The 18645-nt window shown below is 40.4% G+C and overlaps 1 protein-coding gene across 2 annotated transcripts in view; it reads left to right on the top strand.

Moving 5' to 3' along the window:
• The window catches only part of LOC141085984 (pancreatic alpha-amylase-like), a 138947-nt gene that overhangs the window by 91889 nt on the left and 28413 nt on the right, over positions 1-18645 (top strand). For both annotated transcript variants that reach the window (XM_073571701.1, XM_073571702.1), the window contains exons 3-7: positions 14299-14496; positions 14884-15114; positions 17298-17431; positions 17510-17632; positions 17715-17814. In XM_073571701.1, coding sequence (XP_073427802.1) covers positions 14299-14496; positions 14884-15114; positions 17298-17431; positions 17510-17632; positions 17715-17814 — 786 coding nt within the window. The remainder of the gene's footprint in view (positions 1-14298; positions 14497-14883; positions 15115-17297; positions 17432-17509; positions 17633-17714; positions 17815-18645) is intronic.

Raw genomic sequence — 18645 nt, 5'->3', positions numbered from 1 at the left:
CTTTGGCCGAGGTGCCTCCTTCTCGGTATCCGAGTTCCAGCAACGTCTGCTGGTTCTTGGTAGTGCTTTTTAGCACAGGTACCTCCTGCTTAGAAACCGTGTTCCAGCACCGTCAGCTGGTCCACGGTTGTGCCATTGGCTCTTGTTCTTTCTACTGCCCCTCAGGGTTCCAGCACCGTCAGCTGGTTCTCGGTAGTTCCATTGACTATTGTAGCTTCTGCTACCCATCCGGGTTCCAGCACCATCAGCTGGTTCTTGGCAGTGCCTTTGGCCGAGGTGCCTCCTTCTCGGTACCCAAGTTCCAGCAACGTCTGCTGGTCCTTGGTAGTGCTTTGTTGCACAGGTACCTCCTACTTAGTAACCGTGTTCCAGCACCGTCAGCTGGTCCACGGTTGTGCCATTGGCTCTTGTTCCTTCTGCTGCCCCTCCAGGTTCCAGCACCATCAGCTGGTCCTCGCTAGTTCCATTTGCTCTTGCTGCTTCTGCTACCCATCCGGGTTGCAGCACCGTCAGCTGGTTCTCAGCAGTGCCTTTGGCCTAGGTGCCTCCTTCTCGGTATCCAAGTTCTAGAAACGTCTGCTGGTCCTCGGTAGTGCTTTGTAGCACAGGTACCTCCTGCTTAGTAACCGTGTTCCAGCACCGTCAGCTGGTACACAGTTTTTCCATTGGCTCTTGTTCCTTATGCTGCCCCTCCGGGTTCCAGCACCGTCAGCTGGTCCTCGCTAGTTCCATTTGCTCTTGTTCCTTCTGCTAAGCATCCGGGTTCCAGTACCATCAGCTGGTACTCAGCAGTTCCTCAGCCTTCTTGTACCTTCTGCTACTTTTCCAAGTTCGAGCTTGTGGAAATGGTTTTTGGTTCTCACTCTGGATCTCCCTGACAATGACCCTGAAGACCACACCAAAGAAGACCAAAAAGATGACCCTGAAGAAGATGACCAAGAGGACAAAGAACATGAAGACAACCACCAAGATGCAGAACAACAAGAGACAGAAGACCAAGAAGCTGAAAAACCAAAAGCAGAAGAACATTAAGCATAAGACTAAAAATCAGAGCAAATGATATTATCTAAATTATAAGCAGAAGAAGACTAAGCAGTGTATGGGGGTGAGTCTGTTCCTCCTCGTGGTGCCCCTGGAAAATGCCTGCTGCTGCAGGCCAAACTGAATGCGGACAAATCCTGTTGTAAGTCTTTTGTGACAGGCAGAACGGAAGGTGTAATCTTCAAACTTTTATAGATAACAACTACAGGAATGCCTGTCACAAATAAGAATATGATGAAGAAGAAGGAAGAAGATGAAGAAGTAGAATATGAAGAAGAATAATAGTTGAATAAGAAGAATATGAAGAATCTAAAAAAAAAAGAATAATAGGAAGAAGGTGAAGAAAAAGATGAATAATGTGAAGAAGTTTATGAAAAAGATGCTGCAGCTGAGGATGGTGAAGGAGAAATTGTGGGAGAAGTAAAAAAGAAGGTGAAGAGCGTGGAAGTAGTGAAACATACATATCTGACAAAATATAAAAGAGGTTAACATAGTCAATATCTTTGTAACTCAGAACGTCTTTAAAAAAAAAAAATAATTCCTGCTATTTCTATTTGATTGGGCTAAACCTCTATGGCTTTAATGTCTCCTACACCTCCCACAATACATTCTACATTATTATTAGTTGTTTTTCTTCTTGTAGAATTAACCTACAAGGAAAGAAAGGGCTTTTTCTAATTCCGATATTTCTGTTCCATTGACTTGAATGGGACTTCCGGGATCGGAATCGGCGATACCCAATACTTTTTGGATATCGGCCGATCCAATCCTATCCGATATTTTTCAATGTCAGATGGTATCGCTCAACACTATCAATGAGTTCTAATAAATGAAAGCTGATTTTATGGCAACTAAACCAGTTTTTGATAAATGCTTTTAGTGAATAACAGATTCATCTCTATGTCATGGTTCCCCGAATCTCAAGGGTTCCACTTTTTTAGTCACTGTCACCGCTTCCTATCTCACTAGGGCCAATGGCTCGTTCAGACAAGCATATGATATGGACGTATGCTGTGTAAGTAAATATCAGACAGCACAGTGACTAATATAACTCAGTAAGGCTTTTTCGATAACAATATTTTAAAAATAGAATAAAGTGTCCCTGTAAGGCTGTGTGCCCACGATGCGATTTTTAAGCGCTTTTGCCGTGATTTTCGGCGCGAAAACGTGTAAAAATCTTATACATGACACGCCCCATGCATTCCTATGGCATTCTGCACATGCTGTGCTAATGCTGCGCTTTTTTCCGCGGTGGAATCGCATCGCGGAAAAAATCGCAGCATGATCATTCTTTTGTGCAGAATCTGAAAGTATTGCCGCGATTCCGCACCCATAGGAATGCATGAGAATCGCTTACTTCCCGCATGTGGCTATGCCCACCATGCGGGAAGTTAAGAGTCTCATGTGCGGTTGGTACCCACGGTATGGAGGAGAGGAGACTGCCCTCCAGGCCCTGGGTACCATACCCCTGTAAAAAAAAGAATAAAAAATAAAAAATCGGGGTATATTTACCTTCCAACGTCCCGTGCTGCATTCCCGGCCTAAGCGTTCCCTGTAATGCCTTGCGGCAAGGTCCTGTGATGACGTAGTCTCGCGTGACTCTAGCGGTCTCGCGAGATCGCTATAGTAACGCGAGACCAACGTCATCACAGGTCTCGCAAGGCATCGCTGGGAACGCTGAGGTCCGGGATGGCAGTGCGGGACGTCGGAAGGTAAATATACCCCGATTTTTTATTTTTTTATCATTTTTAACATTTTATCTTTTACTACTGATGCCGCATAGGCGGCCTCAATAGTAAAAAGCTGGTCACAATTGTCAAACACTATGTTTGACGAGTGTGACCAACCTGTCAATCACTTTCCAAGCGATGCTTCAAATCGCTTGGAAAGTGCTTGAGAAAATCGCAGCAAAATCGAGAACAGAATCGCGGTAAAATCGCGGTGAAATCGCGCAGAAAAAAACGCGCGATTTCTGGGAAGGAGTCCGGTTTTCATTGTGCGTTTTAAAATGCTACGTGGGCCCATAGCCTAACAGAAATTGCAACAGGCACTATTCTCTTCCAAGTCTTAGAAGAGATTCGTCCATTCAGGAAAAAAAAAACTATCGGTGTGCATCTACTTTCATGGATACATTTCCAGTATTAACCTAGAAAATGGCATTTGACCATGTTATTTGTGAATATAAATGCATGAAAATGGATGACACACAGAAATCACATGAATATCACCTGGACGTAAAAAAAACGGACACACAGATGGCACATAGATGACAATTGAATGAAAATCAGATGAAAATCAGTTGAGACTCAGCTGAAAACTGTGCGACTTTTCTGTATGAAGCTGGGACGTTTTTTCATATGCTCATCTGTCCCGATTCCCAGCCATAGTCTTGGTAGGCAATTGTTTCCAAGTGTTTCTTTCCCAAATTCCCCTAAAATTGCTTCAGCAGCTCACCTAAGCAGCACTAACCAATCAGATGTCAAGGGGCGCGTCTCAGACTTCCAAGGCACAAAGTCATCTGAGAAGCAATGTGACTATTTTATTACAAAATGGACAGGGGCTTAAAACTGAATCAATGGCAGAAAGGAAACAGAAGAAAGGAACCAGTTAATATTACCCTATATACCTTGTCATAAATCACATTTTTTTAAATTAAGGCTAACGCAGGCTTGCTGCAAAGTTTTCTTGTAATCGCATTAGAAGCCTAATGTTGGTTGCACATTTGGACCTTTTATATTCTTGAGATTTCTTTTAGCTTGTGTTTATCATGAGCTATGACAGAAAAAACTGACGGCACATCCTAGTCTGAATAGGTGCATACCAAAAAACAGCTTACATATCAAAAATAAGGAAATGGTTGCACTCAATGGCATTAAGGCAGAAAGCCAAGAAGACATACCCCAAAAGCAAGGATCACCATAGAAAAATTATCAATTTTATTTCATTGTGAGTCATCACTCCTTCTTCTGCCCCGTGCCTTTACTATCGCTATACAGCGTGTATGGTTTCCATGACACCAGTTCAGCTCATGCGCCCTTGTGGCTTCCGCTTCAGGGAGTAGACCCCAGCACCTGGAGCGTCCTCCAAGCGGTGAGTTCCCGCAGCAGTTATGATTTAGGCTATGTGCCCACGTAGCGTTTTAAAACGCTCACAAAAAACCGGACTCCTTCCCAGAAATCGCGCGTTTTTTTCCCGCACGATTTCACCGCGATTTTACCGCGATTATGATCGCGATTTTGCCTCGATTTTCACGTGCGATATTCAAGCACCTTCCAAGCGATTTGAAGCATCGCTTGGAAAGTGATTGACAGGTTGGTCACACTCGTCAAACATAGTGTTTGACAAGTGTGACCAGGTTTTTACTATTGAGGCCGCCTATGCGGCCTCAATAGTAAAAGATAGAATGTTAAAAATGATAAAAAAATAAAAAATCGGGGTATATTTACCTTCCGACGTCCCGCGCTGCCATCCTGGGCCTCAGAGTTCCCAGTAATGCCTTGCGAGACCTGTGATGACGTAGTCTCGCGTTGCTATAGCGATCTCGCGAGACCGCTAGAGTCACGCGAGACTACGTCATTACAGGGCCTTGCCGCAAGGCATTACTGGGAACGCTTAGGCCGGGAATGCAGCGCGGGACACCGGAAGGTAAATATACCCCGATTTTTTATTTTTTATTCTTTTTTTTACAGGGGGATGGTACCCAGGGCCTGGAGGACAGTCTCCTCTCCTCCACACCGTGGGTACCAATCGCACATGAGACGCTTAACTTCCCGCATGGTGGGCATAGCCACATACGGGAAGTAAGCGATTCTCATGCTTTCCTATGGGTGCGGAATCGCGGCAATTCTTTGCGATTCCGCACAAAAGAATGAGCATGCTGCGATTTTTTCCACGATGCAATTCCGCCGCGGAAAAAAGCGCAGCATTAGCACAGCATGTGCGGAATGCCATAGGAATGCATGGGGGGCGTTCTGTACACGATTTTTAAACGTTTTCGCAGCGTTTTCACGCCGAAAATCGCGGCAAAAACACTTAAAAATCGCTACGTGGGCACACAGCCTAAATGTCATTTCTGTGTGTATGTAAACCCAGTGGATTCACAATAGCCACCACTTCACTATGCCCCTTATGAAGTCACATTTGTGACGACACGCGTCGGGTTATGGGAGCAATGCCTGGTCCTCCTGCACTTATCTGTGTTTAATGGTCACTTTCATTTAGTGAGCATGTCCGTCATCATCTCAGCAGCCTGCTACTCTGGGTGGTAAAGTATATGGGGGGAGGTTTTTGCATGAGTCAATTGACAAGTGTCTTAGCTCTCTTTAACCCCATATCTTCTGCTCATCTATTGAACTTGATTAATATAGTGGTTTATACCACAGGTTATTATGCCAGGCTAATATTTGATGCCACAATACCCTGTCTTGATATGTTGTATTATAATCCCACTATGCACCTTTCTCATCTTTTACGCAAGTGATGTATTTAGCAATATTACAGATTGAGTTGTATTGGGCTCATTTTATTATACACATTTTGTGCCTCTTACATCTTTGCTCTTCCCATACTGACCTATCTATTTATGCACTCAGGACATGATTGTGGACACATTGAAATTTATTGTGCCTAGTGATAGCATACATTGTTTTTTCAGGGCTGAGTTTATTTTACACATAATATCTACTATGTGGACTTGTTGCACACATTACATATGTATTATTGTGTGATGTCATGTAGGACTTGTCACTGCTCTCAGGTTTACAGGTTATGTCAAAATAACCATTGCTCATTTTAAATGTTTTTAACACTGTTTGGTGTTTTTGTGTATCCTATGCAATGAAATTGATAATTTTTCTATGGTGATCCCTGCTTTTGGTGTATGTCTTCTTGGCTTCCTTCTTTTGATATACATGTAATTTGGACATACTGTGGTTGGATCCCTACTATTTAATTCTATTTATTTGATGGTTCTCTCCGCATTCTTTGTAAACAGTGTACTTATGTCAAGGGTCTCTTTATAGACCATTGTTTCTGGAGTGTTGGCACATCCACCTACATCCAACTATAGATTTACATAGTTTTTTATTGTTTATTATTCCTCTATTTGAATATGGATTTTGCAGCGAGAGAATCTGCATGGAGTAAAAGCGCACAAGGTGTTTTTGAATCTGGACCTTCTGCTAGTGATGGTAGTACTAATAGTAATCCAGATCTTCAGACATTGTCTTTGGAAGCTATAAACCTGCACAAATCCCTAACTAGGGTTTGGTGGAACGTTAGGAGTCTGGAGGGATATAAAAAGGCGGGTCTGGTACCTAGGGACTTACGGGTCCAGATCTTCCCTGCCTGGGAGGTCTCGGGGGATATTCGTAACACTTGGGAGACTGGCTTATTAAAATGCTCAACAATTCTGATGGATCTGCTCATTGAACATGACCAAGCCCTTTTAGGCAAAATTAAGGAAGATATCAAAATTTGTGAGGATAAGATCAAGAAATTTGATATGGAAACTTTGGTCAATCCCTTTTACCAAAAACTGAAGGGCATTATAGATCAATTTGAAAAAGAGATTATTAATGGGAAGAAAAGGAAATTTCATCATGATCTATCAGACTTTAATAAAAATCAGGCATACAAATGGACCCATCATGGGAATAGACCAGGATGGAACCCAAAAATACTAGTACCAATATTGGCACTGGCGAATCTACATCAAGATATGAATTATCGTCAAGCGATTTTTTTTGTCCTCAGAACCCAGCGATGTAGAAGGGGGAGGAGGGGGAGACGGAAAAAGCACAACTCTAAAGAGAAAAGGCAGGAACTGCAAGAACTGGTCCCCATTACATCAGAGGGAAACCAGGTACAATCGGAGGTGTTAAATTCATATCACCTCTCTGGCAGTCCGCCCCCATCAGGTAACCTTCAAATTTTAAACCTTTCCTCTTATGTCCTTTCAGACATTGAAATATCTGTACTTTCCAGAGGCCTCACTTTTGCTCCCACAAATATTTTGAACAAATTCATTCTGGTGAAAAATCTCTATTTGTTTTGCCGACAGATGACTTTTAAACTCCTCCACCATCAGCCATCTTTTGTGGACTCCTTTCCGGATAATGAAAAGCAAGTATTTAGAGAATTACTTGAACTCCTGCAAGAGAATGAATGCCCTTCAGATGATAGAAGATTTACAAGAAGATCCCCTTCAGAGGCATCTCCTTCGCTGTCATTGTTTCCGGTAATACAGATTTTTTTCGACAGTGTCTGTAGAGATTTAGATAAATTGAAGTTGGATAAAAATAGGCAAGGCAATCTAAACCTTGAGCAAAAAAAGGCCCTAAGAAATTTACGGGATAATAATGAGTTCATTATAAGAGAAGCTGATAAGGGCGGCAACATCGTGCTCGGGCCCCATGAGATGTATACTAGCGAGGTGTTCAAACATCTTAATAACACTAATCATTATTTGACTCTACCCTCAGACCCCACCGATATTTTCAAGGATAGGATTGATCAATTGATATGGAGAGCGTTTGATAGTAATGTCCTAAATAAGAAAGAAGCTGATTTTTTGACCACTCACCATCCGGTGACTCCAACATTCTATATTCTACCGAAGGTGCATAAGTCGCCTACAAACCCTCCAGGTAGGCCAATAGTGTCAGGTATTGGGGGCTTGATGGAGCAGCCCTGCATATACATTGCTCACTTTCTCCAACCATTGGCCTCTTCCTTGAATTCTTTCATTAGGGACTTGGCACATCTCATGTCCTTTTTGGAGGAGCTCATTATCCCGGAGAATACCATCTTGGTTGGTCTAGACGTGGAGTCTTTATATACGAACATCGCACATTACCATGGAATAGAAGACGTTTTCTTTTTTCTCGAAAAGCAACCTATGGCTGATGGTAAGCATAGCAAATTTCTCCTAGAATTGTTATACTTTGTCTTGGACAAAAATTACTTCACTTTTGACAGAAAGTTTTATAGGCAGATCTCAGGTACAGCTATGGGGGCGAGATGTGCGCCCTCATATGCGAACCTATTTTTGGGCTGGTGGGAGGAGTTAGTGGTCATTAAGCATCCATTTTTCTCCGAGAAAGTCTTTTCTTGGAGACGTTACATTGACAACGTCCTTTTAATCTGGACTGGTACTTTGGATGAGTGTAAACAGTTTGTTGGGGATTTAAATAGTAATTCTCTCAACATTAAATTGACTTCTACGTTCTCAGAGACTTCACTAGACTTCCTCGACATCAAGCTCATTGTCAAGGGAAGAAGATCAAGTCCTGCCTTTATCGTAAGGCAACTGCGACCAACAGTCTCCTACATTGCGACAGCTTCCACCCAAGACATCTTAGAGATGGAATTCCAAAAGGTCAGTTTTTGAGACGCCATAGGAATTGTAGTTCTCTGGAAGACTTTCGTCATTACGCTAAGGATCTCTCCTTCCGTTTTACAAATAGGAACTACCCAAAAAAAGTAGTAATAAAAGCCTATCAACATGCCAGCAGTGTGGAGAGATCAGCTCTACTACAGAGACGGGTACGTGACACTAGGATGGATCATGCTATAATCACGACATTCAACAATCAGAGGACTGATGTCCACAAAATTCTCTCTAACAACTGGAACATTCTGTTAGATGAGCCTAGACTCTCAAATTTTATTTCACCAACCCCTAGAATGGTGGCTAGATGTGCACAAAACTTAAAAGATCAGCTGTGCCACAGCCACTATCAGAGACCAAAAGCCCATACTGGGAGGGATACGAGAGTATATGGCACTTATGCATGTGGGGGGGTGCAACGTATGCCAATATATGATTTCGCAAGATGGCTATTCCATCCCTACGGTATATGCTCCAATTAGACCTAAATTCTTTTTTAATTGTAGGTCCAGAAATCTGGTATATCTTTTGATCGGTGGCTGTCCAAAACCATATGTGGGCCAAACAACCCAGGAGCTAAGAAAACGTGTTCAGCAACATCTATCTAACATCTCCACCGCCAAAAGGGATCGTGAGAAAAATAAAGCAATTTCTTCTGTTGCAGCCCATTTTTTGGACTCACATGGGAGCAGCACAAAGGGAATAAAAGTTATGGGCCTTGAATTAGTCCACACCAACATTAGAGGGGGAAATATCATCCCCAAACTCCTAAGATGCTAATCTAAATGGATTTTTTATTTACATAGCATTGCCCGGCTGGGCATAAATGAGAAACTACTATTCTCCGGCTTATACAAGCAGCTATAATTATTTGAACCTACATGACCATCTGGATTTGTGTTCCATTTTGAATTCCTAGCTATTGTCTTTTGTTTCCTACTATTACTATTAGAAAGGTATAAGATGACGCTACCTTTAGATCTATTTATACCTTTCCCGAATTTTTCTACATCTGGTTGTTGCTGGCATCAAATATGGGTTAGGCACTCTGGATGATAATTAGCTTACCCTCCTTGTACCTTTCCTCTTTTGTATTGTTGGCATCAAATATGGCCCTTTTACTTTATGGGCATTCTACATATTGAATATTGGTGGTTTGATTTGATACGTCTTCCCTCATTTTCAACTATATAATAAATGTCCCTTTGGCCATACAACTCTTCCACCGGTTTATGATGTGGAATGCAATTAAACTATCTGTGGTTTAGACCATTTGGGTTGGGCTATAGACTTATCATTTTGGAGTAACGTATGAAAGCATTAAGCCACTATTTTTACGCTTGTATTGGCTGGCAGGTTACTACAATACATATGTGTCTTCCCGTTGGGATGATCATAAGATGGTACTTTCCTACTACCTATAGGTATCTTAAGATCGAAGAACCTTACATATTCAGTCTATATATAATGCATTTATACAAGTAGGTAGTTACTTCATTTTTTTCTCCTTCTCTGAGGATATTTGATATCTATAATGATAACTTACTGTGTTTGACTTTTCCATCACGTCCCAATGGACATTTGTTATCAGGACTCTTGATGGAATTCATAGACTGACAGACCCTTCCCTTAGATGTGATGATTATATGCCTTTAACGAATAGCAATTACACCACCTTGACTATTCTTTTCTTACGGCACCCTAATGGAACATCTACATGCTTTAAATCCACCTCTGTGCATTAGTATGACTATGTCTATAAGTGAATTCTTTAAACTACAATGTTATTGTCTATACTTATTGGATTTCTGTATAGAACTCATAGATAATATTATCCCTTCATGGACTTGGTGAATACATGTCTATAACAAACTAGGTGTGAATTAAGATCACACCAATTTTGTGGCTAGTCCCCTGTTGGGTATCTGAATCTAGTATTTATATGCTACAATACTCACAGCATCAGCTTTTAGTCGTGCACTGCAAATAAACGTCTTATACTTTGCCGACATGGCGTAAGTGTTGAATTCACTTGTTGAAATGGGTGTAGCTGGACTTTTGGTGACCAAGGAATGCATCATCCTTTGGATGAATCTTCTCTGTTGTGGCATTTATATGCGTCAAATTTCACTATGTGCATGAACATAATTATGCCCTATTTTCTGCATGTTTATCTGGTTACTGCCACTTACCTATTTGACCAATGATACTTGGTTATAATAGATGGACTCATCAGCCGGTGTTCTCATACCCTTAGTGGACTAAATGTGGTCTAAAAACACATCGTATTACTGTATTGACTGTCCCTTTTGGGTACTTTAATTTGGTACATTTATGCCATAATATGCGTTAGTGTGGACCAATAGTACTTTGCCTTATATCTTGAATTGACGCCTTTAACTATTGGGACTCTTCATGGAGCTTAGTAATTGATATCTATACTCTTTAGAGGGGGCGAATATTTGCCCCTGTTGAATAATAAAAAAGATTTATGACTTTCTGGATGTGTTTGTCTTGACAGCTCAATGTGGCATTCTGTGCTCCAAATTTCATCATGTATGCCAATATAAGTGTACTCTATCTTTTTATATGGCTACTAGACTGCTGTTACCTCAATTTACCTATTTGACCAACTTGGGTTGGGTCATAATAGATGGAGTTATCGGCCTATGGGCACATGCCTCTATTGGTTTAAATGTGAATTGAAATCACTTCATTTCTATAAACAGCCTTAGGCTGTGTGCCCACGTAGCGATTTTTAAGCGTTTTTGCTGCGATTTTCGGCACGAAAACGCTGCAAAAATGTTTAAAAATCGTGTACAGAACGCCCCACATGCATTCCTATGGCATTCCGCACATGCTGTGCTAATGCTGCGCTTTTTTCCGCGGCGGAATCGCATCGTGGAAAAAATCGCAGCATGCTCATTCTATTGTGCGGAATCGCAAAGAATTGCCGCGATTCCGCACCCATAGGAATGCATGAGAATCGCTTACTTCCGTGGCTATGCCCACCATGCGGGAAGTTAAGCATCTCATGTGCGGTTGGTACCCACGGTGTGGAGGAGAGGAGACTGTCCTCCAGGCCCTGGGCACCATACCCTTGTAAAAAAAAGAATAAAAAATAAAAAATCAGGGTATATTTACCTTCCGACGTCCCGCTCTGCATTCCCGGCCTAAGCGTTCCCAGTAATGCCTTGCGGCAAGGCCCTATGATGATTTAGACTCGAGTGACTCTAGCGGTCTCGCGAGATCGCTATAGTAACGCGAGATCAACGTCATCACAGGTCTTGCAAGGCATTACTGGGAACGCTGAGGCCCGGGATGGCAGCGCGGGACGTCGGAAGGTAAATATACCCCGCTTTTTTAAAATTTTTTTAGCATTTTAACATTCTATCTTTTACTATTGATGCTGCATAGGCGGCCTCAATAGTAAAAACCTGGTCACACTTGTCAAACACTATGTTTGATGAGTGTGACCAACCTATCAATCACTTTCCAAGCGATGCTTCAAATCGCTTGGAAAGTGCTTGAATATCGCACGCGAAAATCGCTGCAAAATCGCGATCATAATCGCGGTGAAATCGCGCGGAAAAAAACGCGCGATTACTGGGAAGGAGTCCGGTTTTTAGTGTCCGGAATAAAACGCTACGTGGGCACATAGCCTTAATCTGATATTTATGGACTATGATATTTATTCATATGTGCTAAATAACATTTTTCATGGAACTATAAACAACTGCTTTAGATTATACTAATACTGCATAAATGTGGTGTTTTTTCAGTAAACTTAGCTTTGACATTGTTTTTGATTTTGGTGAATGAGTGGTATTCCGCCTTCCTGATAAGCCCTTTTGGACAATTTTTCAACCTGGCATCTTTATGTGTTAAATTTAGCCATGTATATCTATAGGATTATGCTTAAGCTAGTAAATAAATCTATTAGGCTGCTGTAAATTTGAGCTTGTCCACTCCTTGATCATCGCTATATGATAATATTGGAAAGACCTATCAAGCACTATAACTACCAGCAAATTAATTGCTTTATGTTGATACATACTAGATCGCCGCTATTTATAACGACTAGTAATCTAACTTCTCTATGTCGATATCTATTAGAGCATCGTTAATTGTTAAAGCAGCGTTATAACTAATAATAATCTAATTGCTCCATGTTGGGATATGTGAGATTGCCGCTATTAAAGTTCAGTGGCTTTACTTTATGGATACAATGGTCTAAGTAGCGCTATATTTCAGCTGTAGGACCTGCCAAAATAGGTCACATGACCACATTCTAAAGGAATGAGACAGGACCTTCCAGTGCTACTGCGCAGGCGCGGTAATGAAAACCACTGTGAGTCATCACTCCTTCTTCTGCCCCATGCCTTTACTATCGCTATACAGCATGTATGGTTTCCATGACACCAGTTCAGCTCATGCGCCCTTGTGGCTTCCTCTTCATGGAGTAGACCCCAGCACCTGGAGCATCCTCCATGCGGTGAGTTCCCGCAGCTGTTATGATTTAATGTCATTTTTGTGTGTATTTAAACCCAGTGGATTCACAATAGCCACCACTTCACTATGCCCCTGATGAAGTCACATTTTTGACGACACGCGTCGGGTTATGGGAGCAATGCCTGGTCCTCCTGCACTTATCTGTGTTTAATGGTCACTTTCATTTAGTGAGCATGTCCGTCATCATCTCAGCAGCCTGCTACTCTGGGTGGTAAAGTATATGGGGGGAGGTTTTTGCATGAGTCAATTGACAAGTGTCTTAGCTCTCTTTAACCCCATATCTTCTGCTCATCTATTGAACTTGATTAATATAGTGGTTTATACCACAGGTTATTATGCCAGGCTAATATTTGATGCCACAATATCCTGTCTTGATATGTTGTATTATAATCCCACTATGCACTTTTCTCATCTTTTACGCAAGTGATGTATTTAGCAATATTACAGATTGAGTTGTATTGGGCTGAGTTTATTATACACATTTTGTGTCTCTTAGATCTTTGCTCTTCCCATATTTGACCTATCTATTTATGCACTCAGGACATGATTGTGGACACATTGAAATTATTGTGCCTAGTGATAGCATACATTTAGATTGTTTTTTCAGGGCTGAGTTTATTTTACACATAATATCTACTATGTGGACTTGTTGCACACATTACATATGTATTATTGTGTGATGTCATGTAGGACTTGTCTCTGCTCCCAGGTTTACAGGTTATGTCAAAATAACCGTTGCTCATTTTAAATGTTTTTAACACTGTTTGGTGTTTTTGTGTATCCTTTGCAATAAAATTGATAATTTTTCTATGGTGATCCCTGCTTTTGCTGCTTTTGGTGTATGTCTTCTTGGCTTCCTTCTTTTGATATACATGTAATTTGGACATACTGTGGTTGGATCCCTACTATTTAATTCTATTTATTTGATGGTGCCCTCCGCATTCTTTGTAAACAATTGCATTAAGGCATATCAAATACGAAATATATGAAGTGTGAATAGCATAATGGATTTTGGAATTTAGAAAAAACATATGAGATACTTAGCACAAAATTTGGCCAAAAGATGTGAGCCCATTCACCAACGTCAAGGTGATCTCATTGAACGGGTCCCTATACTAACTGCCTAGTGTGAACTACTGGCTAATAACAAGATAAAGCCTGTATTTATAGGAGCCGTTCAATGAGATCACCTTGACGTTGGTGAATGGACTCACATCTTATCATGAGCTATGGCCATCGCCAAACACGAGCTGCTAATAATGGTAGCCTGCATTCTTCTAGTACAGCATGAGCCTATCCTAAATACAATGTTACATTAAATCTGTAAGATGACATCTTTTCTTGATATATCACAGGTTTATATTTATGTAGATGCAGTCATTAACCACATGTGTGGAGCAGGAGTGGGAAAAGGGAATTCTTCCACGTGCGGAAGTCCATACAATACGGATGAGAGAAGCTTTCCTGGTGTGCCATACTCGCATCATGACTTTAATGAAAATAAGTGTAAAACTGGAAGTGGTAACGTTGAGGACTATGGAGATGCAGACCAGGTACGATATCGATAACCTGGAACCATTAAAATGTAAAGTAAACTTAACTAGACTAAGCTAAAACATTTAATCAAGTAATGGCTATGATAACACTATACTTCTTAGAGGGCATCCAAATGACTGTGTGCTGCCTTGTTTTATATTGGACAATTAACTGACCCACTCAATATATAATTTTATTTTATCCTCAACATCAGATGAGGGTAGGACATGCTCTGAGTTTCACAGATTTCATTCTTGGATCTTTTACTATCACGGATATGTGAATGGATCTAAGAGACTCTACGAGTCTGAGTGCTCTTCGATAAGAATCAGGCAGCACCCAGATATTTCATAAGGTAACATGAATCCACCTTAATAATTTTACCCACTACTTTCTCTACACAGGTCAGAGATTGTCGTCTAGTGAACCTTCTGGATTTGGCATTAGAAAATGAATCTGTCCGTTCTAGTATTACAAACTATTTGAACATGCTCATTGACATCGGTGTGGCTGGCTTTAGACTTGATGCTGCTAAACACATGTGGCCGGGGGATATTCAAGCCATTATCAGTAGACTAAACAACCTGAACACTCAGTGGTTTCTCAATGGGACTCGTCCATTTATTTTCCAGGAGGTAAAAAATGTTCTTGTAACCCAAACTTTTAGCAAAGTATTACGTGATTGGAGCAGTATCTAATAATCACAATGTTTAAATCTATTCTATTATTTCTAAAAAGTGTTTTTCGGTGATTCCTTTGTATCCCCATTCATACTGCACCCACACATACAAATGATACACTATTTGAAAGGTAAACTTGCCCTCTTCAGCAAGAGAATAGCCAAACAAACCACACATCCAAGATTTGATCACAAAATACAGTTTAAACATTAATTTTCATAAGCCTGCAGTAAGGAAAAATGATCTGCAGGTGACACCACAGTACCCCAAAGCACGCTACCAACACATTTGTAAACATGCACTGCTTTTTCGCTGATCACTTCGCCCCACACACACATGATACACCATTTTAAAGGTAAACTTGCTCCCCTCAGCAATAAAACAGCAAAACAAATCACACATTCATGATTCTATCACTAAATACAATTTAAACATTCATTTTCATAAACCTCCAGAAAGACACAATGACCTGCAGGTGGCACCTCAACCAGAAAACATTTTTTGGCCTCTACTTATCGAAACAATTTATTTTATTACTAATCTACATATATAAATACCTGTCTGTGTTCATCAGCCCATGAAATACATTTACATTTGACCAGCTTGCTTTTTCTGAAATTGCCTGCGCCCCGACGACCAATGTGCGAAGATTTCGCACGGACTAAGCTAGTAATATAAATTAGTATTTTAAAAACACTTTATTCACTTTTATGCATTAGTGCAAAATGTAAATATGCCCTTTAGATGCTACTGGCATCTGCTGATGCTACTGATCTCTAATATAGACTCACTACTTTTCCAATCTTTTTTGAGCTATACTGCATAGTGGTATTCACAGAGTTGTCCCACACTTGGTTCCAGGCTTGCTTGGTCTTCACTGGGGACTTCCAAAATGGATTAAAGTCCAAATAGCAAAGCTGGAGTGTGGAGAAAAAAATTACATAGAACCTCATATATTAAAATAGGGCATAATGCAGGCTAAAAATTTAGACATGTGTTTAATTTAGAGCAAAAAACATAGGTTCTGATCCCTTCTTCGATATTTAGACCTAACTCCACTTTGGATGTCACCAGTAAGGACTGAATAGTGTCCGTCATTCCCACAAACCACAACAACCTTGAGATCCATGCTACTCTGGTGATCAGTGATTCACATACATTGCTGAGATATTATGGCGCCTCACCAGAAGGTCTTGTAGTGCCTTGTTGTGGTTTGTAAGAACCACAGACACTGGTTTCTCTTTTCTACTTTGTGGATTTTCCTGATCCTTGGATTAGGTAGTGGCAAATGCACAGCACAACACTGTAAGGTGACCAATATTCATTGTGTCAATAGATATTTTAGTCTTGAGGTAATACTCCAGAAGCCACTGTTTTGCACTCAGTTTTATCCAGAAGTCCCTTAGAGAATGACTGAATTTGAGGCTTAATATCTGAACTGCTTCTTCATTTTGTAATAAGGATAGAAATTTCTCGTACTACATATTGATATGGATCCCAATGGTCGGACTCCCACTGATTCATAAGTGATCACTGGAAAACTTATTTAAATTCTGTTTGATTCTATTAATCATGTTACATTACTCTTCCTTTTCATATAGGGAATCATGGCTAATTGACTATGATTTATCATGATTTTTCTTCTACGCATCTTCACAGTATTTTTATTTTAACAGATGTGTTGGGATATGATTCTGTGGCATTTACTAATATACTATTTTACAGGTTTTCCTCCTGCGCTTGATAGCACAGCCTTCCTTGCAGACTGCAAAGCTGTCCACTTCTTGTAGAGGAGCATGAGGCCAGACCAATCTATCTCCAATTGATAAACCGATTTCCCACCTGAAGTGTTTTTCAAGTGGACCTGGCTGATGGACAGAACTGTGCAGAAAGAGCCATGGGGTGAAGATATAATACTTGTAATTTAGTTAATGCCATAAAATCATGTCTCTAACACATTTTTTAAAATAAAGTGGCACAACTTATAGATTTTTCTTTTACACGAATACTGAGTTTTGCAGACATCAATTTTAAAATTGAAAATTTCAGTATACTAGAAAGTGTCTAGTGTATATTTTATGTGTAGATTGAGACTGGGCTGCAAATGAGATTGTGATTCATGTTATGTTTGCCTTTAGGTGATTGATCTAGATGGAGAAGGAATTTCGGCCAAAGAGTATCTTAGCATTGGTCGAGTAACAGAATTTAAATATGGGACCAAACTTGGAAAAGTCATCCGTAGGTGGGAAGGAGAAAAGATGGCATATCTCAAGTAAGTTTAAAAGGGGCTAGTAATGGACAGATGTAACATACAGTTTAAGACTGCATTTGCCACTGTATTATCTTTCAGAAATTGGGGAGAAGGCTGGGCTTTTATGCCAACTGATAGGGCCTTAGTTTTTGTTGACAACCACGATAACCAAAGAGGCCATGGTGCTGGAGGAGCCTCTATTCTCACCTACTTTGATGCTCGGTAAGGATAAATCTCTTTCGTAACATTTTAGAAGATTTACACAGGTCTTTTTTAATACCCTTAACATTAATAATCTTTACAGTTTGTACAAAATGGCAGTGGGCTTCATGTTGGCACATCCATATGGATTTACCCGTGTCATGTCGAGTTTTAGTTGGCCTAGGAACTATGTAAATGGAAAGGTAAGATGCAAATTTGGAAGAAGAAGAATTCTGTTGATTGTGATTTGCCGCAGAATTGGTTGATAAAGCATATGTTGGTAACTATTAGGCCACGTTCATGTTTTCATTATTTGGTCAGTATTTTACATCAGTATTTGTAAGCCAAGATCAGGACAGGAACAAACAGAGGAAAAGTATAATAGAAACACGTCAGCACTCCTGTATTTTTCATCCAATCCTGATTTTGGCTTATAAATACTGATGTAAAATACTGACCAAATAATGAACATGTGAACATGGCATTGACATGAGAATTGTACTCAACATTTCTGGGCTGTGGCCTATAGCAATTTTAATCTAGAATTCCCTGTATATATGCCCTCTGTTCAATATACAGTACTATACTTTGATTTATTTTTATTTGCTGTGCATACAGCATGGTGTAAATGTCCAGTTGGCAAAGTGACCCTAAATGCCTTCATTGCTCTTTATAAGACCTAAGCTATGTTCACACAGGCTACCAATGTGAAATATATATATATATATACAGTAATTATATTCTTGGATCTTATAATGCACATCATTTCCACTGCCAATGTCAATTGGTGTCCATACGTGAGTTCTTAAAACCAGAAGTAAAGGAAATACTGTATATACGGTAATCAGTAGGGGAACAGTATAACAGCAATAAAGTTACATTTAGTTGACAAAAGGGGGACACTAGTTATACCAGTATTGCAAGCACAAAGGGTCTTTCACTGGAGGTGTAAAACATAGCTGCTCAGCTCCTGGACCCTAAGCTTCAAATGGAATCAAATGGTTTGTGACTAGGCAGAATATTTCCTATTGACT

This window comes from Dendrobates tinctorius, unplaced genomic scaffold, assembly GCF_039654945.1.
Source record: "Dendrobates tinctorius isolate UK_male_01 unplaced genomic scaffold, ASM3965494v1 ptg000029l, whole genome shotgun sequence".
Taxonomy (NCBI): Eukaryota; Metazoa; Chordata; class Amphibia; order Anura; family Dendrobatidae; genus Dendrobates; species Dendrobates tinctorius.
This window is presented reverse-complemented; position numbering and strand designations above follow the sequence as displayed.